The sequence below is a fragment of the Echinops telfairi genome, unplaced genomic scaffold (genome assembly GCF_000313985.2).
Source record: "Echinops telfairi isolate 266 unplaced genomic scaffold, ASM31398v2 ScPeMD7_6080;HRSCAF=6971, whole genome shotgun sequence".
NCBI lineage: Eukaryota > Metazoa > Chordata > Mammalia > Afrosoricida > Tenrecidae > Echinops > Echinops telfairi.
In genome coordinates, this window is record NW_022109980.1 from 5,103,173 (window position 1) to 5,129,473 (window position 26,301).

General features: G+C 39.8%; 1 protein-coding gene across 1 annotated transcript in view; it reads right to left on the minus strand.

Annotated features, from left to right (window-relative positions):
* LOC123522362 (teneurin-1-like) overlaps positions 1-26,301 on the minus strand; it is a 444,826-nt gene that overhangs the window by 138,509 nt on the left and 280,016 nt on the right. Inside the window, exon 3 of the mRNA XM_045295866.1 lies at positions 11,657-11,941. Coding sequence (XP_045151801.1) covers positions 11,657-11,873 — 217 coding nt within the window. The 5' untranslated portion in view covers positions 11,874-11,941. The remainder of the gene's footprint in view (positions 1-11,656; positions 11,942-26,301) is intronic.

Below are 26,301 nucleotides of genomic sequence, written 5' to 3' on the forward strand. Positions count from 1 at the left end.
CATTATTAGATTCAAGTACAGTATGTCTCAGTTCAGGAAAATGCAATCAATAGAAAATAAAAATCAGAGCACAATCCTTCTACGCATTAACATCTCATTGTTCTAGTAAATAAGTGGTCATTAAATATCCACAAGATGAAATGGTGACCCATAAAAAGAACATAAACTGCATGTGTGTCTATATGTATATGTTTATGTGTGTGTATATCATGTAACACAAGTGTGCACTTTTGATGATGCCATTTATCAAATCCACAGATTGACTCCATTTTTTCCCATCAGTGAAGGTGATTCTGGACCAGATTTATGAGGTGCTTTGAGACATGTTACCATTCAGCCTGGTTGTATAGCAAAGAGATCCTGTTTGTAAGTGTTCTTGAGACTCTGAACCGGGGTCATTAATGAGATGGTCTAATGGGGCTTCAGGAGTGAGGCTTTGTAAATGTCTCTTGAAATTTGAGAAATGAATCTTAACTCAAACCATACAATTCATTCTAAGAAAGGTTTGGGTGTGTCCATATTAAGTTTTTTCTTAATTATTTTGGCCTTTCAGCTTATTTCTAACTGCTTCTTTCCATGGGATAAAATCCATCAAAGGTTAGACGATCATTTGTTCAACCTGTTACAGACTCAAGAGCACTAAAAATTAAATACCTCATGTGTTACAGAAACAACTGGCACCAAATCCAACCACCAATAGTTCACTTTGTGTGGACAGAACCGTAGACACTGTGGCTTTTCGAATAACAGCTTCAAAAATGAGAATACTGGCAAGGTTCCAGAGGATTCGTGTTTTATTTTCTATCACCTCTCAACCCTCTCAGAATCATAATGAGAAAGAAAGTGCAGAAAATAAATAGAACTTATTTGTGTATGGAGCCAATTCTGCAGCAGAGATAACCAACAACAACAAACGAATAAATAAAAAGAGCAAGTTTTCTTCCACGAAAATTCCCTGACAGAACATGTTGCCATACCTTATAGTCATGGCTTCTGACTGGTCACAGGAATATATAGTTACATTTTGAAATGCCTATTCGGAATTTTATTCAAATTTCTGTGAAAAGGAGAATCAGCACTTCGCATGGGTATATCTTCAATCATCTCTGTGAACTACAGTCCGTCACAATGCCCCAGGGGTGCCCTGCTAGCTACTGAACTATACCCAGGCCCTTTTACTTCCCATTTTAATTTTACAAACTGCTTCCTTCTAATTTCACCAACCTCCTTTACTCCTCAACTTTAAACAGTCCCTTTGCTTCAGTCAAATTAATTGTCATGTTTGCCATCCGACCCACCGGCCTGACTCATTTTTGTGCCTTTGTGTTAACCATTTTACAAATGAACCCTGAAGAAGGAAAAGAACGACCAACAGAAAACAAACTAAAATTCACAAAAACAAAGCTTTTATCCCCTAAGTATTCCCAATTGCAAGGGCACATAGTCCTTCTGATCTTGCCCTATAGCTGAAACAATACAATTATGTACTCAACAAAGGACAGCTTCTTCTTTGTCTCCACCCTCCCCTCCCCCGGAATAGGTAACTATATGACACTGAGCCAGGGAGCCAGCCTGGTCCTTCGGAAACCATGTGGATCATCAGTAGAAAATACGCAATTCCACTAAGTGAAACAATTTAAGCAAAACAACACCAGAATTGTCCCCCATCCTGTGGTACAGTTTCTTAACCTAGAATTAGGAAGAAGCATTAAAGGAATAAGCACAGCATTAAGAAAAGTAGGTTCAGGAATAAGTAGTAGAAATTAAATGTTTGCAATGGAAAGAGCTATTTTCAGACTGAAAACAGCCACCTAGCCTCAGATGCAGTAAAGCAAAGAAAGTATGAAACTGTCCTAGCTCTTCTGGGTAATAGAATGTCCATCAACAAGAGACTGAGTGTCCAAGATAAAAGCACGCCTTTGTAATATATGGGTAACTAGGTGCAATTAAAACTACTTCACTAAGTTAGTTTAAAATCTATATAAGGAATTATTTACTCAAATTTAGTCCCACTAAATACTATTCGTTTCTACTCATTGAAATCAAAGACTAAAAGCAGAAACTAGTCTCTACAGGACTAATGGTTGATAAGAATTTGGGTCTCACGTACCCAGAGACCGGAATAACCTGGTGTCTGGCTACCACCAATAACCTGATCAGGGCCACAGTAAATGGATCCTGAAGAAAAAGGGGAAAAACTATGAAACAAAAACTCAAGTTCTGAAATTATCCAGACTTACTGGGCGAGTGGAGACTGGATGATTCCCCAAGCTTACGCCCTGTGATACGTCTTAGACTTTAAATGGAAGCAAACCACCTGAAGTCACCTTTTAGAAAAATAACAGATTAGCTGACAAAGCAAAATAATAGCACCAAGGAGCATATGCTTCTTTAGAAAATCATTTATAACCCAAATGAACAAGAATTACTTTAATTTAAAACAAAGGTAAGAAGACAAGGAAATTAGACTCGGGGAAATGGAAACACTAGATTGGAAATAATGGGAATGTTTAGACATTGTGAAGAAGGGAAAGAATAACACTGAGTAATTTATGTAGAAATTATTGACTGGAAAACTAAACGAAGTGAACGTTTGTCCAAAACACACAGTGTTATTAAAAAAAATTAGTGCAAGAGTAGATGAATCTTACCATTTGGTAATGAATTGTTATCTAAGAAATGGCAGATTGTGTATAGCTACTCATCCATCCTTCTAGCTAAATAATAAGGAGGAAAGAGGAGCTTTTGAGAAAATAAAATCCTCAAAAGGCTCTCATGCAGCTCCATTGCTACATTGCACCACTGTAAATAATCTTCCTCCATCTCTCACCCATCTGAGTATCCTCCTTTCTCCAAAGCCAAATGTGAATGTACCTACCTTATATGTAACTGGCGGATATCATTTCTATGTGGGGTTATGTTGTGTATTTAAGTGAATACGACCATCCTTGTTGAAAAACAATTCCCAGCCTCTCTGAGGCTTTAGAAGTGGATAGAAAACTCCCTGGTGGAGGGTGGTAATAAATCTAGGTGATACCATGCTTAAGGGGAAGGAGAAGTCCAAGGTCAGAGTTTATTGCGTAGTTACCTCTCACCCAGGGACCCTGGTAGTTTTCCCTTTGAGTGCTAAACCTTGAAGTGGCTAAAGTGCATTAACTAAGAATGGTGAAATTCTCTTAGTAGAAATTCAACCCATGATGCATGAATACAATTCTTCAAGAGTTTCCTGAATCTGATAAATGCATGGGGAAGACTCAATGGAAGTTCACATTTTCTGAATGGATGATTTAAAATTTTGATCAGATTTGCCATGGATGTATTAGTGGCCACTCCAAATCTAGGAACTGAGAAACAGTGGGGGAATTTCAGAGAAATTGAATGCATTAATGTGTGTTCTGGAGATATGAAAGAGACTACAGAGCTCCCTTCTCACTAAAAGGCAGTTCAATGCACAAAGTACACAAATCTCCCTCCCTTAAATATGCTACAGCATCAGTTTGGCATTGAAAATGCTCAGAAAACCTCTCATCATGTGAGAATTTATATTTAAACCCTTAATACAGTGTCGACATCATCTACCAGAACATCATCTAATAATGTCATAAAATTAACAGCAGTTTTAGTTAGAGTCATGAATACATAATAAATGGTCAATAAATGAGGGCTGTCAACAGCCTCACATCTCCTTATCAGCTTCACATTAACACAATCCACATTTCAGCAGATAACCACGCCTCTTCTTTATCTAAAATGGAAACCATTAAGACATGAACTTCAACCTGATGACACTCCCTTTCTGCACTGGTCTATGTGTATATCCAGTCTAAGAAGCAGCTGCGACCATTCTTATTTGAAAGCCTCACACCTGAGATTCCAAGCATCCCCCACAGCATCATATTCTAGTAATTATATTCAATTGTATTCTCTCTTCATGATGTTATAATTTATCATTGTTTAAAAAGTATTCAAACATCATACTCCAAGGCATTTCTGTCCCCCAGTGGAGAATTTTCCAAACCCCGATGCCTGGAATCACCCCCTAGAAATTCTGATGGGGGAGCAGCCTTCATAAGGTGATTTGTAAAATCCCTTAGGTGATTTCAATGGGCAGTCAAGGTTGAGAATCTCTGTTCTGAAAGGTACACAATGACCTGGTAAAATGCCTGCTATAATGGCTTCCTGTCGATTTTCATTCTGTGTATTGATTCTGCATTGTTCGACAATATTGTTCACCTCTTCCTTCAGAGATGTGTTCCCATTAGCATACATGATATCACTTCCTCCTACTTCTCCATTGGCAATCTAGGATCACTGCACGTCTTCACTACACTGCTTCAAATGCAGGCTTTTCAGAGGCTCACCTACTCGGCCCTCTTCATTCCCAACTGGACCCATTCCAGGAAGAATCATGGCAATTATCTAGTAGTGATCTCATCCAGTCACAGCGTTTCAAGGATCTTCCACTTATCAATGTCTCCAAGCACGGGCACGTATGCACAGACACTCACCCAATGTCCTCAAGTTTGAAATCTGAATGTATTTGTTCAGAAGTAGCTTCAGTGGTGCCGTGATTTAGCGCTATGGTTCTAAGCAAAAGAGCAATCGCTTGAATCTATTAACAGTTCTGCAGGAAAAAGGAGCTCAAATGCCAACTCACTGCCATCAGGTGGATTCCAACTTGTAGCAACTCTTTTGTGAGTTTCTGAACCTGCACCTGTGTAGCGAAGTAGAAAGCTTCCTCTTTCTTACAGTGCAGTGTGTCATCACTAAGACACCAGGGCTCCCTCCGTCCTAGAAAGTTGGTTCTAAAGTCACACACAGCCTGGGCTCCTGTTCCAGCTCGATCTACCTTTGCTATTGAGCAAGTAACTTAGCATCCCTGTCCTCATTTTCCTCATCTGTAAAATAAGGATAATAATGATTTGTCAACCTCGTCTAAAGTCCCTTAGTCACAACCTGGTGCTTAATAAACTCTAGATACTTCTCCCATACACATTTCCATTTTTCCTAAAGCAAGATACCTGATAATAGTTTCTAGACTAACATAGCATTTTGCATATATCACTATTACAACTCCAGTGATATTGCATAATGATTGCTGGTTACATCTGCCTTCACAACTGTACTGTGAATTCCTTGAACGCAACCCTGCTTCTGATTCATCTTTATATCCTCAGAGTTTAACCAAGAACTAGGCACAGACAATGGATGGGAAATAGGTTTCCTCTGTATCTACCAACTCTAATTGATTGGCAATTCCTGGAAGGATGTGTTGATAAGTATGGGGGAACAGTTAGACTCAACAGAAAACAACACCCTGATTGATTCGGGATGTCTGACATGGAACAGGTATAAGGAGTAATAATGCAAGTGCCATGCATGTTCCAGCTCAGTTTTAGATGCTAGATAAGTGCAAGCATGTTGAATAAAATTTCCAAAACAAATACTACCGACTGAAAGGCACAGGTAATTGGAGTTGTTGCTAAACAAGTGGGTTACTTTTCCCTTATAGAAGTTCTCCCAGCACAGGCATAATAGAGTTTCATGTTAGGAGCTGGGGACAAGTAGTAGCATGTTCACAATAGAGAATTCAATCATAGTGGGCAAATGCTGTTGACATATTTCTTTGATGCGCCTTGCTTCATTAAACTATACCTGCCATCAGTGATCTGTGTCATGTAAAAACACATTCTAAGATTAAGGGTCCTTGAAAGATTTTTGTAGGAAATATTATCAAAACTCTCTACAAATAAGTTAATAATAGTTTAAATTACTACTAACTGCTTAACATATGAGTGGAGAAATAATGGTGTTCTCAATTTGGGGCTTTTGTCTACTCAAGTAGCTAATGTTGTATAATGAAGTAGCTCATTAACCTGAGGCAAAGAGGGAGGAAATGATAGCTACTAAGGTACATTCTGTTGGACACAGGGTCGCTATGAGTGAGAACTGAATCCGTGGCAACTAACAACAACAACAAAGACGCATTTGTTTCAATCTGCTCCATCTACCTAGTACTTAGCACATAGTTCAGAGTGGATGGGTAAGTGTATGGATAGGTGAATAGATTTATGGATTTGTGGATGGATGGATGGGTGGATGGATGGGTGGATGGATGGCAAGCAAGTATGGTCTCCTTGTAATCTTGGTAAATACAAACAGACAGTCTTACATTTTTTCCACCAGATAGCGATAAACTGAGATAGAGGTCTAGGCTGTATTTTTGAAGAGGAAAATAAATACGCAACTAAACTTCACTAGGGGAAAAGTCCCAAAGAGCGGGTCCAGAAGAGAGAAATGAAAGGCCTGCATCAGATGTAGTATCTTAGAGGTCTATGAACTTGTGGGATTTAACAGGTGTTCACCACACCTACTTTTTTATGCATGGGTGACTTTCTTTCATAATTACATTACAGTTAAATGGCTACATGCAAAACTAATCTTATCTGTAATAAAAATTACAGGGAAATTCTCATTACTAAAATTATTCTTCTTGGTATGCATACCCATATGTTCATATTTTCATCTTATACTAATTTCTCAGTTAATTAGTGCCTTTCTAGGCAATGAGGCTACTTGAAAATAAATAATTGCTATCCTGTCTATTGCCAGCCCAAATACCTTTGCTATAGGATCTGCCAAAATTCTCATAAAATAAGCCTGCCTAAACTTCAATCATCCTGCTAGCAAAAACTGCGCATAATGTTAGTGCCCCACCTTTCATTGAAAACCTCCTAACACATGGCCATTGGAGTGCATTGTGACTCATAGCGACCCTGGAGAACAAGGTAGAGCTGGCCTCATGGATTTCCAAGACTGTAACTCTTCATATAAGTAGAAAGCCTTATCTTTCTTCCATACAGCAACTGTTGGTTTTGAACTACTGACCCTCAGGTTGCAGTCCAACAGGTAACCCACTATAGCACCAATGAGAAAGATAAGGCTTTCAATTTCCATTTAGGGTTACAGTCTCAGAAGTCCACGAACAGTCCTATCCTATCACACAGGGTGGCTATAAGTCAGAATCAACTTGATGGCATTGAGCTTGAGTTTGATTTTTAGTTTCACTCAAGAATTTAAAAAATAATAATCATACTAAAATCCAGTATTGTGTGTACATATGTGCTCATGTATACATGAGTGTCTGTGTAGTATATGGGGCTACTTTCCTGGTCAGTAATGATTAATCGATCAAACTGCTTTCAGACTGGATGAAGAATTTCCTCTCATGAGTCCTTTACTAAACCATATCCCTGGAATTGAATGAAACACTAACTTTCATAAATACTGAAAACAGACCCAGTAATATTTGGAGGTACAAAATATATAGCACATCACTTGTCCTTTTGTAGAGATAATCAAGATAGGAATGTTATGATCCCTCTAATAACACCCTGGGCATGGGAACATAAAAGACTGGTGGCAGGTTGTTGGAGAAGGAGCTGAAAGGAAACCAACACTTATTGGCTTCCTGAACACTTACACACTTGTGTTGCCAATTCATCCTCACCACCATTTCCTGATGTCTGGTATGGTAGGTCTGTAGGCAGTGCCCTATAGTGAAGCGTGATGCTTTGGAGACACCCATCTCTTACTACCTTCTTAGCGGTAGTTGTGAAATCTTCAGAAAATCACTTCTCTACAAGGCTCAATTACCACCTCATCTCTAAAGTGGGGATGTCACTTCATAAATAATTTGGTATTTACGCAGAGCAAATATAAAGCTCCTTGCTATATCCTGATACAGAATAGATAGAGATACTATTCGGAGATGAACTTGAGGATGAAGTCAAGGGGCAGATGCAAGAACAAGATCGAAGACCTGGAGTAGTTTGCTACCATAACCCAGCTAGCAAGCTTTACAAAGGCAGAGCATTATACTGGATGGTGTTTTCTTGTGTTGTGCATAGGGTTGCTGTGAATGAGAACTGACTCAATGGCATCACCACCACGAACGATAACAACAACAACAGTATGATAGCAGGCATTATAATAGGTTGGGGGACTCTCTCCTTTTCACTTCCTTCCTTCCTGACCTCAAGCTCAATGATTTATTGAGAGTTTTATTGCATATAATGTATTAGGTTCATTTTGCTAAGTTGACCCATGATTCTACCATTGCCATGTAAGAATTAAAATGACATTTTTCTCTTTCTCCACAGAAGAAATCAACAGATGATTGCAGACCCTCATCCCTCCAAAGCAAACGATGATATTTGGACCCACACTTTACCCTTTTGTTGGATAATTGATTTATCCTCAATAGGGAGCACAGCTTTCCTCCCGGGTGTATCTCATGATCAAGTCCCTATTTCCAGATTTTCAGCCCCTGATATAAACACAAGCTAAAAGTATAAATAGGTTCCAAAAGGTTCTTAGTCCCTGAAGGATGACCCCACTGCCCTGGCCGTGCGTTCTGAGCCATGTTGGCCTGGTAGGACAGAAGCAGAAATGTCCCAAGGGGGTTCTGATCCTTTTTTGTCATGGAGTAGCTGGTGGGTTCAAACTTCCAACCTTTCATTTCATAACTGTGCACTCAACCACTTCCCCCACAGGCCTGCTCTGTGGAATGACGCAATCATCTTAAGCGGTCTAACAAGAGATGCTTTCTCTTCCCTTCTAAACCTGTTCCTCCTCCAAGTGCCTTCTCTTGGTAAATGGATCGCCAGCTCTCCAGTGTTTCAATGTTGACATTTTACGGTCTTTGTGATTCTACTATTGCTTTCAACCTGGGCCATCGAGTCACCCGCAGTAAAATTTCCTCAATGTGATTTCATACATCTGGAGCTGAGGCTTTTGTTACCATTCACTGCCTGGGCTGGTGCAACCGTTCCATGAATTTTCTCCCTGCCTCCAAGTTATCCCAATGACACTCAGTCTTCTAGACGGATGCTAGAGTTCTCATCCTAAAATAAGAACTTGCCATGAAATTCTTCACCATGGAAATGTCTGTTTTCAATAGTTAAAGAACAAAACATCTAAACTGAACATGTGAGCTTTCATATATCCAATGTACCTTACTCTAGCCGTATTGAATTTGCACCATTGCAAGCTACACCCTTCCACCAGCCCAAAACACACTATATGTTGCATGCTATATACTCCCTTGGCATTTTATTTCTCTCTAAAAACATTTGCTACCCTTTACTGCAATGACTTGTTCAAACAAGTATCTGCTCCACCACAAGCACTATCTGTCATAGCTGTCTCTGTCTCCAGCATCTGACTCAGGGTCTGGGAGTAACAAAGTACTCACGGAAAGTTCTTGAGTCCTGATCCATGTTGAAAGGAAGCTAGGGATGGTACCCTAGATGATAACGCCCTCACCTTATGATTCCCTTTAGTCACATGACACAGAGAGCCAATATGAGGCTGACTAGCTCTTGATACCACGCAGGTCAAAACTGAGTCTATTTTAGAATAAAGTAACATCATCAGGGCATACTGATTTACACTGCCAACTCAGGTCAACCACCCTCAATCCAAAACTCACAACTGTAAGTTCATCTTTCTGTGAGGACAAACTTACAGAGATGTTTCTTTACGGGAGGGACACATTATGATTGAGTCAAAAATTTCTAAAGGGAAAAACATTTACCAATTGCCAGTTAGGCATAAAAATACAATCATTGTAGAACAAATTTAAGTGGTATTTGGCTGAATAAATAGAGAAGATTACAATTAATTACTCACAAAGAGAGAATAAAAATTTTTCCAATTATGTTAAGAGATAAAAATGAGTAATATAGTTAATAAAAACATTTAATGTCTTAAATCTTTGGCTTAATTTAAATTATTTTTTAAATATAAAATTCAAGTCAATGAGAATGCAGCCATTTTCATTTATAGTGACTATTTTTATAGACTATGGACTATTTAAACAATGCATGACAACTTCCTGTGTTTTTGTGGATAATGTTTTAATCCTCTAATAAAGAATTATAAGGCACATCCGATATGAAAACTATTATAGAAAATAGAGGTTCATAAATAAAACAGGATTCCCCATCTTCACTGAGTGAACCATCTAAGCCAGTGGTTCTCAGCCTTCCGAATGCTGCAACCCTTTAATCCAGTTCCTCATGTGGTGGAGACCCCACAACCATGAAATTATTTTCATTGCTACTTCATAACTGTCATTTTGTTACTACTATGAATCAGGAGACCCCTGTGAAAGGGTCATTCGACCCCCCAAAGGAGTCATGACACACCAGTTGAGACCCACTGATCTAAGATCATATAACCGTAATAAGAAGTAGGAATGGGTACAAATTAAGTATCCTGAAGTTCATGTAGGAAGAAGTCCCCTGTGAAAGTAATGGTACTGGTGGGGATGGGGATGGCGATAGTGCATCAGGAGCTGCATGGGGAGGGCTGTCTTTTAGGCTAGCCCAGGAAAACGGTCTGGCTATGGTTAAAAGGAGATAGCAAGGAAAGGCACTCCAAGGAAGAGCTAATAAAATGACACAAGGATTAAACATGAGAGCTTTGGATAACCAGTTAGAAAATGAAAAACTATCTAGTGAAGAATAATGAGAGTTATGCTCATGAGAATGGGGCAGAGGAAGTGGATTTGAGAGATTTAGAGGTTATATGGACATGGATATGGAAAGTGTCTATGGAAGGCTAGGAGACAGGACCACCATTAACATAAGTCATTGATGTAAGAATGAGGCGGGAGATAGGGGCTGCTAAGGTTATCACTTTCACTGGTGAGAAACTGGCTTGTACATTGGGTAAATATATAGTAGGTAAAGGAACACTTAAGACGACAGGGAAATGGTGAAGGGCTGACAAGAAACAGTCCAAGGCACCCAGGTAGATGTGATTATTGAGCTCCCCTCTGGGATGGAATAGCGGGCCTGGAACATTCTGGGAGGGCTTGAGCTGAATTGCATTCCTAGGCTTTCTGACTCTGAAGGCTTAATCATTGAAATGTCTAACAAGCATAAGTTGAGGACTGCCCTTTGAGACCCAATGATCTATTCTTCTCATCTTAGTCGTGATTATCCATCTAAAGGAACCTTTGCCAATCTCAGTATCTTGTTCCGATGGAAAGTGACCACTATTGTTTATGTAAGATATAAGAAGTCATATACTTATCTCACAGTTTTCTATTTACTAGAAGGTATCTTTTCAACCCAAAGTTGTCTAAAGGTGCTGTTACCCAGTCCAGTTGGGTTAGGAAGAGTCCCAGCCCATTCTGACTCTCCTGCTACAGCTTGTTGACAGGCTTTTTGAACTTTTGTGTGGTGGTCTTCACTGATCTGCTTAAAGTTCTTTCAGCAAATAGTTATTGGAGAGTTTAGTCCCATCTAGGCAATGGCTTGAAAAGCACTTAACTGTTGAGTTTTCATCTTACTATAAATTATTTATCCTTCAATCTGTAAATGGCTATTTGTAGGATTAGACAGATTTTGAATGCTCTGATAAGAGGATTGATTCATCAAAATTCATGTGTAATCCATAAAAAGCACATGTAACCTATCACCTCAGTTGTGTTGACATCTGAAACAGACTCACTAAGCATATGGAAGCAGTGCAAAATATTAATCAGTTAACATCAGCACATTTGTTTCAGAGGACATAAACTTATGCATATGAGCATTCCCCATTGAAAAATCACACTCGTTATAAAATCCCAATCAAATCATACCTTGGGTAGATTTCTCCACCTCTGTTCTCTTTCTGCTCTGGCTGTTGTAATTCATCCGCAGTTCCTGGTTGTACTCATGCAGAGTTTCTCTGGAGTTGTAGGATTGTCGTGGTTTTCTCCCATCTTCGCTCTCATCAGAAGAGCTAGTATACGCGAGATCCATTTCATGCTTGACCTTTGACAGAGGCTGGTAGGGTTTGCAGTCGGTCTGCTCCATCTCTGATTAAGCAAACTCACTTTCATGGGAAAAAAAAGAGGAAGAGGGACTCCTTATTACAAGCAGACCTGGAAGAAAGAGGAAAAACGCAAGCCTTCTTAGAGTTGGCCTTTCACAAGAAAACACGTCTCGCAGATTCACAATTGATGCTGATAATGCTATCAAGAGAGTGAAGCAAAGGGTTTGCTCCATGACAGGAAGCTAGCTAGAGGCAATAATAACACCCTGTGTTGCACACTTGCATTGTCAAGCATTTATGATTCATCTGGAGGCTGCAGCATCAGAAAATACTCAAGGTAAAAGAAAGTCAGCCTTCAAAAATATTTGTCTGGCAATGCAATTTGTAAAAGACAATATTGCTTTATTCTGTGTGTCTGTGTGTTAAAATCAGTGAACAGTTTAAGAAATATTAGCCAATTCTAAAATGAACAGGACTCTAAGTATTAACCCAGTACAAATTTGGGATGAAAACAAACGAAGAACTCCATTCAGGGGAAATCATATTCTTTCCTCGGGTTTTGTAGTACATTTCAGACTGTGGATCTGAGGAAGGGAACTATGAGAGCTTGGGAAATCAAATGTCCTGGAGGGGGAATGGTTCTTAGTGTTCATATTGTAACTTTTGAGCCTCTGGCTTCAGAGCATTTTTAATGAGTTAACTCATAAAACCATATCCCTTTAGGTTTCGAAGACTTTAAATCTTTACAGTAGCAGACAAGTTTCCTCTGTCCTGTGGAGCAGGTAGTTGGTTTGAGCCACTGACCTCCATGCGCCACGAGGTTGCCCTTTTAATGAGTCAGGTAATGGTAAATATTTTGTTCTTCAGTGTGCCAAGAGGACGTAAATAGTACTTCTAGTGTGTATACTGACATAAGAACAGCAAGCTCTCACTTAGATTTTAAAACAGCAATTTTAAATTGCGTGATAAATTATTGAAAAAAATGAAATGCTCCCCAACAGAATGCTGAACAAGGGGCTACTGAGGCTCTTAGGGCCAGCGGAGGCATTACCTGCCCTATTTAGCGCAGAGAGATTTGAAAAGATCAAATGCAATTTAAGATGTCAGTGCCCTCTGCAAAGTTAAAAGCCCTATAAAAACATTCTTATTTTCATTCTTGTCATCATTTTAACACGTTTTCCATTGACTGCGGCGACATTGTGACTCTTTTGTGCAATGTCAAAAAAAATCTTAGCTGGAAGCCATATAATTCCTTAAAAATATTTTTCTTTGGTTATTTTTTCTTTTTTTTAACCATTTTATTGGGGGTTTGTACAACTCTTATCACAACCCATACATACATCCACTGTGTCAAGCACATTTGTACATTTGTTGGCATCATATTGCGAATTATGTGGAAGTTTTCATATCAGTCCATCACTTTTGCATTATGCAACTTAAAACATTTACCAAATATCCAGATGGCTTGCCCTGTTTTGCCTCACCCCAGCCCCATTTTCCCCAATGTCTTTCTTCTTCCCCTCCACCCATGGGAACAACTGCCGGCCCTTCACCTTATTGGCTTCCCTAACCTCTCACCCTCTCTCACCCTACAGACCACTTGTAAGGGCGGAAAAAAATCAAGGTTTTCACCCCAAATTAATAATTTTAGTTTGCAGTAAAATTGACTCCTTAATTTTACCACAACTCTTCGATGGACACAACCCTAAAGAAATTTCCAGACATTCAGAGGAACATGCCTACCCATATTATGCACAGTTATCTCATTTTTTAGAATGCCTGTGGCATTTATGGCAAGCAAGCATAACATGGAATTCAATCAGACAAGTTTTATGGACTAACCGATATGCATTCAATAGTACATATCATGTGAACGGAATGTCATATGTAGAAGTCTTCCCATTTGCCGCGCCCCCCCCCCACTAACTCAATGTTAATGTTTTTAAAGACAGGATCTGGGTTGTTAACAAGAACACTTGTCTACATCCCACATTCAACTGAGCTGTACGTTAGGCACACAAATAGTAGAAGCTGATTCCTGAATGAATATACAAATTAGTTTGGTTTGATTTAATATCAGAGATGAGTCATCTGGGATACAAAGCAGATAGAGTATTATAGATGATTATTTGCTGATGATTCAACAATCTAATTTCGTCGCATTTCATAGCTTCAGATATTAACAAAACTCTCATAACTTTCCAATTTGTTGTCCCAGCCTGGATCCCTCCCTTGAGCAATGGATTCCTATATTAAACTCCCTACCCAGTACCACCCCTTGGATTTCTAAAAAGTAGTTCAAACTCAATATTTCCAAAACTGAGCATCTGATTCCTATCCCATCCCAAAGCTGCCCCTCTCATAGTTTTATCCATCCTCATAAATGGCTATTCCATTCTTTAGTTTGCTCAGGACAAACACTTTGAAGTCATCTCTGATTACAATCTTACTCTTCCCCTACACCATCCATCAGCAAAGCCTGTTAGTGCTTCCCATGAAAGATAGCCAGGATCCAATCACATACATGCACTTCCCGACTACTGCACAGGCTCAAGTCATCTTCATATCTCACCTGGATTGCTTCTGTAACCTCCTCATTGGGCACCCTGCTCTCAGCAATCCCGCCTGATAGCACAGTCCAAAATGAAACATTAAAAATCCAAGTCATCTCATAGTAATACTTTTTGCAGAAGCAGCAATGACTCTCTATGTCACTCAGATTAAAAGCCAAACTGCTATGCAAAGGCCAACAAGGCCCCGCATTATCTTCCCACTCTTCTCGACTCTTAATATGGAGTCCTGGCAGTGCAGCCTTGGCTTCTAATTGAAAGTTGGGCAGATGGAACCCAGCAGCTGTTTTGTGGGGTTAGACAGGGCAATTGGCTTTCATAAACATTTAGAGCATCCTCAATCCCATGAGGCCGTTCTACTGTCTGTTCTATAGGTTTGCTGTAAGATCTAATTGGCTTTGGCAACAGTGGGCTTGCTTGTGTATCTTGAAGACTTTAAACTTATCTCCTGATATTTTCTCCTAAGTGATGCCACTCCAAACTTACCTGTGACTGGCTCCCAGGGAGAAAGACCAGGGTTTCTGCTCCTGTAAAGAATTCCAGCCTCAGAAACTCAAAAGGGCTGTTCACCTATATCCTATAGGGTCTCAAGGAGTTGGATTCAACTCCAGGATAGTGAGTTTGTGTTGGTTTGGCAGCCACTCTAGCCACACTAGCACTCTTGCCGTTTTCAGTACCTCCAGTGTGATCTTACCTCCCAGCCTTGGCATTATCCCCTCCAAACCCACCAACACATGTTTTTCTGTGTTTCATAGCATATATCACAGAATTAAATTTATTTCCTAAAGTGCCTCCACCTTTCCAATTGCTCTTTAAAGGCAGGATTTTGGCTCATTGTGATTGCGATAAAAGCAGGAATATGACACAGACAATGCTCCTCTCTAAACCCCAATTGCTCATATATGATGTCCTTGATAGCGCCCCATAGCTTGTCAAGTGTTCAATGCATACAATCTGTTCTTTAGATGTGCTCTCTAAATTCAGGTGGAGTATCCTCAGCTTAGTATTTTGACTCTCGTGGTCTTTTTAAAATTCTCTTTACTTTTAACCTGAACTTGCATTTGTGCAATCGGTGGTCTGTTCCACAGTCAGACCCTGCCTTTGTTCTGACTAAAACTACGGAGCTTCCCATTGTCTCTTTCCATGATACCTTCAATTAAATTCTTGTTTATTTCATGTGGTGATGTCTAAATGGGTAGTCACTGTTGAGGTTCTGGAACAATGTACACATTGTTCTGGAACAATGTATTTTTAAGATCCAAGTTGATCATACAAAATTCTGTCATGCAATCATGGGCATCATTTCTGTCATCGAGGCCTTATTTTCTGAAACTGACCCTTCTTTGTTTCTAACTTTCACATTCCAATCACCAGTAATATCAATGCCTCCTGGTTGCATATTTGATCAACTTCAAGAAAGGGGTAAAAATTCTTCAGCTTCTTCATCGCTGGCATTCGTGGTGGGTGCATAAATTTAAATAATAGTGCTATTAACTGGTCTTCCTTGTAGGCATATGGAAATTATTCTATCACTGACAGCATTGTGCTTCAGAATGGATCTTGAAATGTTCTTTGTCACGATAAATGTGATGCCAGTCCTTTTCAATTTGTTATTCAGGGCATAGTACACCATATGATTGTATAATTTAAAGTGGCCAATATTAGTCCATTTCTGGGATATTGATCTTCAAGGATCCCATATCATTTTTGACAACTTCCAATTTCCCTAGATTTATACAATCCACATTCTACTTATTAATAGATATTTACAGCTAGCAAGTTAAATTTAAAACTAGAAAGCATCTCACTTCTAATGCCTAATGTTAGGTTCTGGCAAACATGATTTGTCATCTTAATATCACCCTTATGTATGAGAAGGGAGTCATTCTCTTTCTTTCAGTATGTTTCTGGCAACATGAAAATTCTTGAGAAAGAGACAGAGTAAGGGGGGAGGGGGAATCCCCCCATAGGAATTTTCACCCATTTTAAAAGTTCAAATCACAGTTATTCACAGCTATGAATCACCTAGGAATGTCACAACTCTTTAAGGTTATGCAGGAAAACCAATCTTTCTTTAAACTGCAAAACTCATATAAATCAAGAGAAAAAAATCCTTTCTTGCCTCTTGTCCCCCCAATTACTCCTTTTTGTCCGAAAATGGACACTGATGGTTAAAGTTAGGGAAGTGGCTAAAATATGTTGTTGCTCTGTGTACATACTATAGAGGTACATGTAATTCGATATGTCTAGACTGACCTGTGAAAGTACAGCATGATAATGGTTAAGAACACTTCGAGAGGCCAAGCTTGAACTCACTCCCAAGTTATTTACCGGGGTGGTGGTGGGTGGGAAATGTTAACAAAAGGTCTTATTTTCAATTTAGCAAATTTTGAAAGTACCCAAATAAAAAACCCAGCTCTCTGCCATGGAGTTGATGCCGACTCATCGTGACCCTGGACGAAAGGACAGAACCAGGGGATGTCCTATGAGTTTCTGAGGCTGTCTCTCTTAAGCAGCTGTGTTCATCCATGTAGACTACAGAAACAAATCCATAGAAACACACATGTGTATAAGGGAGAGTTTTATATAAAGGGTAATTGTACATTAAGAAAGCATCTCAACCCAGTCCAGTCCAAGTCTATAAGTCCAATATTAGACCATATGTCCGATACCAATCTATAAAGTCCTCTTCAGATTCACGAAACACATACAATGACGCCAAATGCAGGATGATCACAGGCCAGTGGGTCGAAAGCCTTTGGATCCAGTGGCAGTAGAAGCATCTCAGCACTGGCAGGGGTCTCCACATGGCTTCTCCAGTTCCCAGGCCATGAGGTCTATCAGAGTAGTGCCATGCTTCTTGTCAGTAGAGCATCTCTCAGGGAGTGAGCATTAACACTAGAGAGTCTCCAAGGGAGTGAGCCAGAGAGAGAGAGTCTGTCTGCAGCATCCAAGGAGGAAATCCAGGAATTCCCGGAATCCTTAGGGGTAGGCCATGTCCACACAGAAGCCTCACTAGCTATATCCAGATTGACAGCCGAAACTCCACCCCTTCACTCTTGATCCTCAAATTGGCCAATGATTACTTAACTAGCACAGTGGCAGAGCAGAAACCCCAGTCTTTCTCCTGCGGAGCGGCTTGTGCTGACCTGCAGTCATCAGCCCAACACATTACCACTGTGCCACCAGGGCTCCTCCGACCCTAAAAAGATGCTATCGGGCACACTCGACGGGCAGGACAAGTCTCATATGTGCTAAATTGAACTTTTCAGTCAGTGCTCATGGTGAGATCCTGGGCATCTGCTGGCAAGCAAACGTTATTGGCCACGATGATGATGCTGTGAAATCGCAGTAAACCCCAAAGGTCTATGTAATGCCATTCCCATGGGAACCTTCTCTTTTTTAATTTATTTTAAGGATTTTTTTTCTTTTAAGATGAAAATGTTTAAGTCAAACTCGTGCAACTGTGAAAAGTGAACCAAAACGAAACAAAAACAAAACCCCCACAGGAGTCCGTTTGATTTGCTACTGCTGAAGATCCGGTTCAGGGAATACATAGAGTCTACTTTCACATGTTTTCCATTTCCTTCTTCCTGGTGGCATAGTGGCTACAATGTTAGGCTGCTAACCACAAAGGCAGCAAATCAAACCACCACGACCCTCCACTGCTTCTCTGGGGGGAAAGTTGAGGCTTTCAGCTCCCATAAGATGTATACCCTGGGGATGGATAGCTCCCATAAGATGTATTGCATAGGATCATTATGAGTCCATGGCTGTGCACTTGATTTGGTCTATTTTAACAAGATAAGCTCCAAGTGACTTTACAAGATATGCACAGAGGTTTATGCTTATTTCTTTAGTCACTATAAAGCTAAGGAGAGACCATTATGGTATGTGGAAATCAGCCTCAGACTAGCAGAAGTATCAAAATAACAACAGCAGCAACAATAGCTAACTCATAAGACACTTACCAGGTAGCAGACATTACCCTAAGGGCTTTTCATATACAGGCCTGCTCCACATAATGTCCGTTTGGGCAATGACTGAACCATGGTCCCATTAAGTTTAAAAATACAGCTCAGACACGAAAGAAGCACACCAGCCTGTGTGATCATAAGGTGTTCATGGGCTCAGGCATCAAACATCAAAGACTCAGAAAAAAAATCATATTGATGTGAATGAGAGGGGTGGGGAGGGTGGAGTGGAGACCCAAAACCCATCTGTAGACAATTGGACATCCCCTTACAGAAGGGTCACAAGAAAGAGATGAGTCAGTCAGGGTGCAGTATAGTACTGATGAAACATAGAACTTTCCTCTAGATCTTTAATGCTCCCCCTGACCCTCACTATCATGACCTTCCAAATGATCCCTTACAAATCTGGCTAGACCAGAGCATGTACACGGGTACAGAAAAGAAATTGCAACACAGGGAATCCAGGAGAGATAAACATCTCAGGACCAATAATGAAAGTAGTGATACCAGGAGGGGAAGGGGAAGGTGTGGAGAGAAAGAGGGAACCGATCATAATGATCGACATACAACCCCCGCCCAGGGGGATGGACAACAGAAAAGTGGGTGAACTGAGACAGTGGTTGGTGGAAGACATGAAAAAACTATGAATTATCAAGGGTTCAAGATGGAAGGAGGGTGGTAGGGGTTGGAGGTGGGGGATTGAGCTGATACCAAAGGCTTGAGTAGAAAGAAAATGTTTTGAAAATGATGATGGCAACATATGTAGGAAGGGGCCTAACACAATGGATGTATGTATGAATTGTGATAAGAGCAGTAAGTATAATTAAAATACAAATGAGCAAAATAAACTAGAATCAAAATTGTTGCAAATAGCTCCTTCAATAAAATATGTCAGGGTTCTGTAACTAAGTTTTGTACCAAGAATCACCTATGTCCAGATTGTAATTTCTTGAAATTTAATTAGTAGACAAAGTACACAATGGAAAATTCAAGGAAGAGAAACCTGTAGAAAGGAACCCCCAGATCTTCAAAGATTGGAGGAAAATACAACTGGAATTGGGTCATTTTCCAATAGAGAATATTGTTAATGGTAAAGTAAAAATGTTGTGTTTGTGTGGTGAACATATTCTTACTTCTTAGTTTCCATTTCAACCTACACTGATGGTATTAATGTGAAAAGAAACGGGGTAATTTTAAAAAATAAACTTTTAAATGATGTTTTGTGCATTCACTGTCACCTATCATCATTATTTAAAAGCATATATATTGTTAAGAAAGAACAGTAAGAACCCCTAATAAAATGATCTTTTAAAAAATTCAGCTGAGATAAGGGGCCCAAAATATGCATCAGCTTCTCAAGGTGCAACATGTGAATCTCATGGTTCTTTCAATATAATGTGATTGCATTGTCAAGGTAACAATGGTGCAGTACATACTTAACCTATCATATATGTGCCTTGATAGTCATAGTAAATAGCTATGTTACTGGGTTATATATGTACTGTCCAAAAAAAAAAAAATCCAACGCCCTGCCATCGTATCGATGCTGACCCATAGCGACCTGTTGTGGGTGTCTGAGACTACAACTGTTTGTGGAAGTAGAAAGCCCAGTCTTTTCTTCTTTGAAGCTACTGGTGGTTTCAAATTGCTGGCCATATGGATGGCAGCCCAGCGTATAACCACTGTACCACCAGGGCTTTGTATGTACAGCACTTACTACATGAAACGTCTACCATGTAACTATCTATGCTTTCACTCTCAGGCAGCAGCACCCTAGATCATGTATTGCGTGTCCCTTGAGTACTGAATATTGTTACCTCTCTGTTTAATTTTCTTTGCAAAATGTTCCAGTTAAGTACATCATGGTTTCTGAATTCAGAAAAAGCAGGGCTAACGATAAAAGCAGCAAGAGGCTGAGTAGAAGCATGAAATTTGGAAGTAAAAGGAAAGGTTTTCAAACAACTTAAAGATGAAAAATCCGTGAATATCAGTGACTACTATTGCTTGCTGCATGACATCATCCAGATGGTCCCCCAAACAAAGACACCTCTCCACTGAAGGCTGATTGAGACTCATAGTGACTTTATGGGATGGTACAGACCTGGCCCTTTGGGTATCGGAGGCTGTAATTCTTTGGGGGAGCACAAGGGCTCATTTTGTCTTACACAAATTGGCTGGTAGGTTCGAACTGCTGACCTTGTGGTTAGCAGTGCAACTAATAACACATTATTCCACAAGGGGTCCTTTTGAAAGCATATAGGTCGATTAAAATGTAAGAGGGCTCTGTATCAGGTTAGGAGAAAGCACTGATAATGTATTTAGGATTAAACATAGACGTGAATCTCCCTCAGCACACTGATGGTCACTGCTAAGGAAGGAGCAAGACGTTTGTTGGGAAGTTTGAAGAATGAGTAGGACCAGAATGAGACACGGTGTTCACACAATGTCCAAAACATGTATCTTTTTTTCAGAGGTTATCATGGATGTTATTAAGTGATGGGTGAAAGTACTATCTGCTTTGATTTTTATAGCCCTCTATGAGATAAGTAGTATTTTACCAGCATTTTGTAGACAAACAACAACAAGAAAGAGAGAGGTTAGGTGGTGTGTCTAAAGTCACACAGCTAGTTAGCCTCTGAGCTGAGATTTGAATTCATAGTTTTGTCACACCCTTAACCAAAATTCTACGTGGTCTTTCAGAAGGCTGCCTGGTCGAGTGACGGAGGTTCCTCACTTCCATATCCGGACCTCCTTTCCTCCAAAGGCCTATCCTGCTCTAAAGTTCCTTAATTGTGCATAGAATTGGACAGAGGCTTATCATGGAATCATGATTCACCCGAAAAGGCTGTTATGTTCAAGAACAAGCTCACATTCTTGGTCTCCCTCTTCCCCTTCTTTCTCCTCTTTGACCCTCCTCCTCCTCTCCATTACATGCATCCATGCAACACACTCGATCTCTTATAGGTTCACAAATTCCAACTATACTGCCATAGGGTTGATTGCAACTCTCTAGAACACGGTAGAACTGCCCCTGTGCATTTCCAAGGCTGTCAGTTTGTATGGGAGCAGACTGCCTTACCTTTTGCCCATGAAGCACCTGGTGGGTTTGAGTTGCAGACCTCGTGGTTGGCAGCCCACTGTGCCACCAAGGCTCCTCTGTTCTAGGTTAGGTTAGCTGAGATACTGCTTCGTTAACCCTTGGGTCTGTGGATCTGTACACATGAAGGGTAGGCTCCCTTTCTCTTCCTCGATTCCATTATTTTCTTTCTTACATATCCTGCCCTCCCAAAATGGAAACCCGTTCCTGACATAGCCTCTGTAAAGACAGGCCTTTCCTACCCATAACAGGTGTTTATAGGTGTGGACATCAGGAGAAAGCCTTGCTTTGCTCTCAGAAACAAAACAAAAGGCTTAAGGGAGGGTTATAATACTTCTAAATATAGCATGCTGCCCTAGGAGAAAAAGCCTCTCAGTAAAACCCATACAGGACATGGGGCCTCCCATCACATTGCCAACAGCAAGCAAATGGAGCATAGTATTTTTTGAATGATTATAATAGCGTATTTTTCCTCACAAAGGGCTTTTTGCATGCATGCTGAATAAGGAAACACTGAAGTGAAGTGCCATGAAGAAAAATAACTATAAAAGAACATAATCACTGGATTGTTTACAAAATAGAAAGGGGATATCCCTTATAATTCTAACAGCCTATAAAAGTCACTACGGCCATTCTGGTCTAGTTTCCTCCAGTCATAATATGCACATAGATATTTGCAGGTCACTTTCTCTCTTCTAGGTGTTCTTGAATGTTTCTGCAACATAGATCTTTTATTGGCTACATAGAATGGGTATAACCATAATTTACACATGCCCAGCCCCTATGGCTGGATATTGACATTCTCTCCCCAACCCCTATTTAGAAGTATTATAAAATAAGCCATATAAAGATACTAGGAACATCTTCAATATCTTTTAATATTTCCTAAGGGTAGATTCCAAGATGCTGCATTAATGAGACAAAAGGTTGAAGGTTTTTGTGGCCTTGGGGGATTGTAGTGATTTCCGCTGCCATTAGCAATCTGAGGAAAGAGTCTCCCCTCTCAGTGCACACTTGCCCATTTTTTATACTCTATTTAAAATGTCCATTTAAAAGAAAAATAATGAATGATTCTTCTTCTTTTTTTGACCAAAACATTTAAGATGATTTATTTTCATTTACATTTTTCTGATTATTAGTGAGGCTGAATCCTATTTCTGCTTATGTTTGCTAGTTCTATTTCCTCTCTTGTGTACTGCCTATTTTTGGCTTCTCTATGTTTATCTACTGGGGACTCTAGTGAGTTATATTTGTTTTTTATTCTTTTAATTAAAGTGTATGGGGGCACGATACTAAGTATATTAACCCTTTACCTGTAGTTTATGCTGAAACTAGGGTTCATAGTCTGTTGTTGGTCTTTTTTATTTTTGTTATTTTCAATGAGCATTGCACTAAGAGGAAATTATGGTCACTTACTGAACATGAATATACCACTTTAGAAAAATACGACCACCTGGAAGAAACCGACAGCTTCTGCAAACACAATTCGGCAGAATCCATTTGCTCGGCAGCTGTTTGTGTGGTTGTTGTTGTTGTTGTTGTAATTCACTTAATGATTCCCCAAATGAATTGTCATTTGATTGAATTCAAACATAGAAAATTAAAATCACTTGGTGAAGACAGCCTAGAAAGATAGCTTCATAAACACCCATAACAATTACTTGTGTCAGATAACTAGCCACTTCCTTTCGGGGCTCCTAGATGGAACCATAAGTTCTTAGTAAATAAAAAAAAAGAAGAAGAAAAATGATCATCTTCCTGGAGATAGGCTTCTCCTAGAAAAGATGGCCTTTGCATAGACTGCTTTTGTGGTGGATAAGTATTCTATTGTATCAAAGACAGAACACTGAAGAGCTGAAATGAGATTTCGTTCACGCCATTGGTTCGCATGTGGTTCTTTAAGCTAATTGCTCTATGAGTGTCTTTAAAATCTTACAATGGAAGGATGAAAGGGTCCTCCTGGAAAAATACTCAGCCCAAATTATTTCATTCAGCAGTGAGAACAGTGCCGGCCGCCATCCTCACGACATCTCAGCAAGCTCTTTACACCATTTTGAAGAGAAAAGCAGAAGTCATTTAACTTAACAGCTAAATATCAATGATTAATTAATCTCTTATCTCTTTCTGTGGACTCTGTTTTCCTGGCTTCTTGATGCCTTTATGTTTACCTCACTACTTTGGGTTAAATTCTGAGATCTTTTTGGACACTGATACTAACTAGGTCCTAGGAAGCAAGTAGAGAGGACGGAAAAAGTTGGGGAGGCCACCAGTCTCCAGAAAGTCATTCTAGCTTAGAAAAGTTTTAAAAAGAAAAAAAATCAACATCCAAAATTTTAGACAAATATTTCTGGACATGTGATATTCTCCATTGTTGCTTAGGGATTCTAGGGCCCCAAAATCCACTTGACAGTGCCGATGCCATCACCATCCCCACCGCACACATGAAATTTGGATGTGTGCTTAGTAACATTGCATTGGGGAAATCTGGAATTGGCTCTTTAAATTGCTACAAAAGCAAAGATGTCACTTCGAGGACTAAGATGTCCCTGACCCAAGCCATGGTGTTCGCAATTACTTCATATGGCTGTAAAAGCTGGACAATGCACTTGGAACACTAAAGAAACATTGGTGCATTTGAATTATGGTTCTGGAAAACAACAGTGAATTAATATTGGAGGAAATACAGTCATAATGGTCCCTAGACATGAGGAAGGCGAGGCTTTGTCTCACGTAGTTGAAACATGCCATCAGGTAGGACCAGTCCACAGAGAAAGACTTCATGCTTCGTGAAGTACAATGTCAATGAAAAGAAGGAAGACCCAGTGGCTGAAACAATTGACACAGGAATGATGAGGCTGTCTGCTCCTATAAAGAATTACAGTAGAATCGACTTGATGGATATGTGTTATAATAAAACAAACACCAAAGACCAAAGACCAAATTCACTGCCACCAAGTGGATGTTGACTCACAGTGACCCTATAAGACAGGGAAAAACTGCCTCTATGAGTTACCAAGATTGTAAATTATTTGTTTTTTTAATCACTTTATTGGGGTCTCCTACAGCTCTTATAGCATTCCATACACCAATTGTATCAAGCATATATGTACATATGTTGCCATCATCATTTCCTAAACATTTTCTACTTCAGCTCTTGGTATAAACTCCTCTTTTTTCAATTTGTGAATACTTGATCAATTATATATTGTTATTATTATTTTGCATCTTATGTTGCCCATTGTCTCCCTTCACTCACATTTCTGTTATAGCCAACCTTGTGATGGGTTCACCCTTTCTACCCCTCCCCTCTCCCCTCCATCCCCCTGCCCTCATGATATCTCTACTCCTACTATTGTTCCTCTGAGGTTTATGTGTCCTGAATTCCATGTGTTGAGAGCTCTTATCTGTACCAATGTGTGTTCTCTTGTCTAGCCAGATTTGTAGGGTAGAACTGGGTCATGGTAGTGGGGTGGGTGTGGGGAAGGATTCAGGAACTAGAGGAATGATGTGTGTTTTGCTGGTGCTACACTGCACCCTCGTTGAACCATCCCTTCCATATACCCCTTCGGTGGAGGGAGATCCAATGGTCTACAGATGGGCTTTGGGTCTCCACTCTTTAAATATTTGCAGTGGTGATTGTGTAGTTAAATCATGTAAGAAGACCAACAGAAAGTGGTGATTGTGTAGTTAAATCATGTAAGAAGACCAACAGAAAACTGATGCCATCGAATTGTTGTGTTGGTGAATGATTTGAATATATTATGCACTTTGAAACGAATGAACAAATCTATGGAGAGTGCAATCCGGGACACTTTGCTTCATTTATTTTGGACACGTGTTCAGAAGAGAGCAGATCCTGAAGAAGGACATCACGCTTGGTGGGAGGTCAGCAAAAGAGGTGGTAGACACTCAATGAGATGGACTCACACAGTGGACAAAACAATGGCTTCCAACATAGCGATGATTGTGAGGGTGGGGCGGGACCAGGCAGTGTCCATTCCGTTGTACTCAGGGGCACTGTAAGTCACAAAGGATCAGAGGGCACATAACAACCAGGGCGTAGTGTATTTATATTCCTTTGAAATGGTCAAAAAAGCATACATCTCTGTATGCCAGTTAAATCTATCCCTATCACACTATGTCTTTTGAAAGTTCAATAATCTCCTAAAGTAATTTCAAATTAGCTTTCCCTTATTATTTATCAATAACCTTTGTGGTGGATTATGTGGATCCGCTAAACACTTAAGGTGGCAAAAATCTTGATGAAAATGGAAGGTAACCCCGCGTATAAAAGCATTTTTACTATTTCAATAAGAACAATTGCTGTGTATTCCTAAAAAACATTCAACTCATTTTTCTTGCAATGACATCCACTGGGGCTTTGTAAATTTTGAAGTCATTTTAGCATTAACATACTTATCCAAAAGGTAGCATCAAATTGAATACAGTATTGGGGAAAGTCATAGGCTTTAAATATATTATTGTGGAAGTAGAGATGTCCCTCTTTCCCACAGTTTGCACACAGAAAGTCTTAATCACCGCTTTTCTTTTGCCATATATCTTTTGTATCACTTTATCAGCCATCCTCTCCAATGTCATATATAACAAATGTAAATATAAGCATTTTCACTGGTTATTACTCTAAACTCATTTGCAATCATGCCACAAATTAGAGTGAACTGGAGCTAATCAAATCAACAGAACATGCTACAATGCTGAAGACCCTTTTGGGACTTAAAATTGCCAGTTGTGGATACAGGGGTTAATAGCGATTGGTGGTGTTTTTCAACTTTCGGAGCCTTGGTGGCACAGTGGTACCAAATTGAGC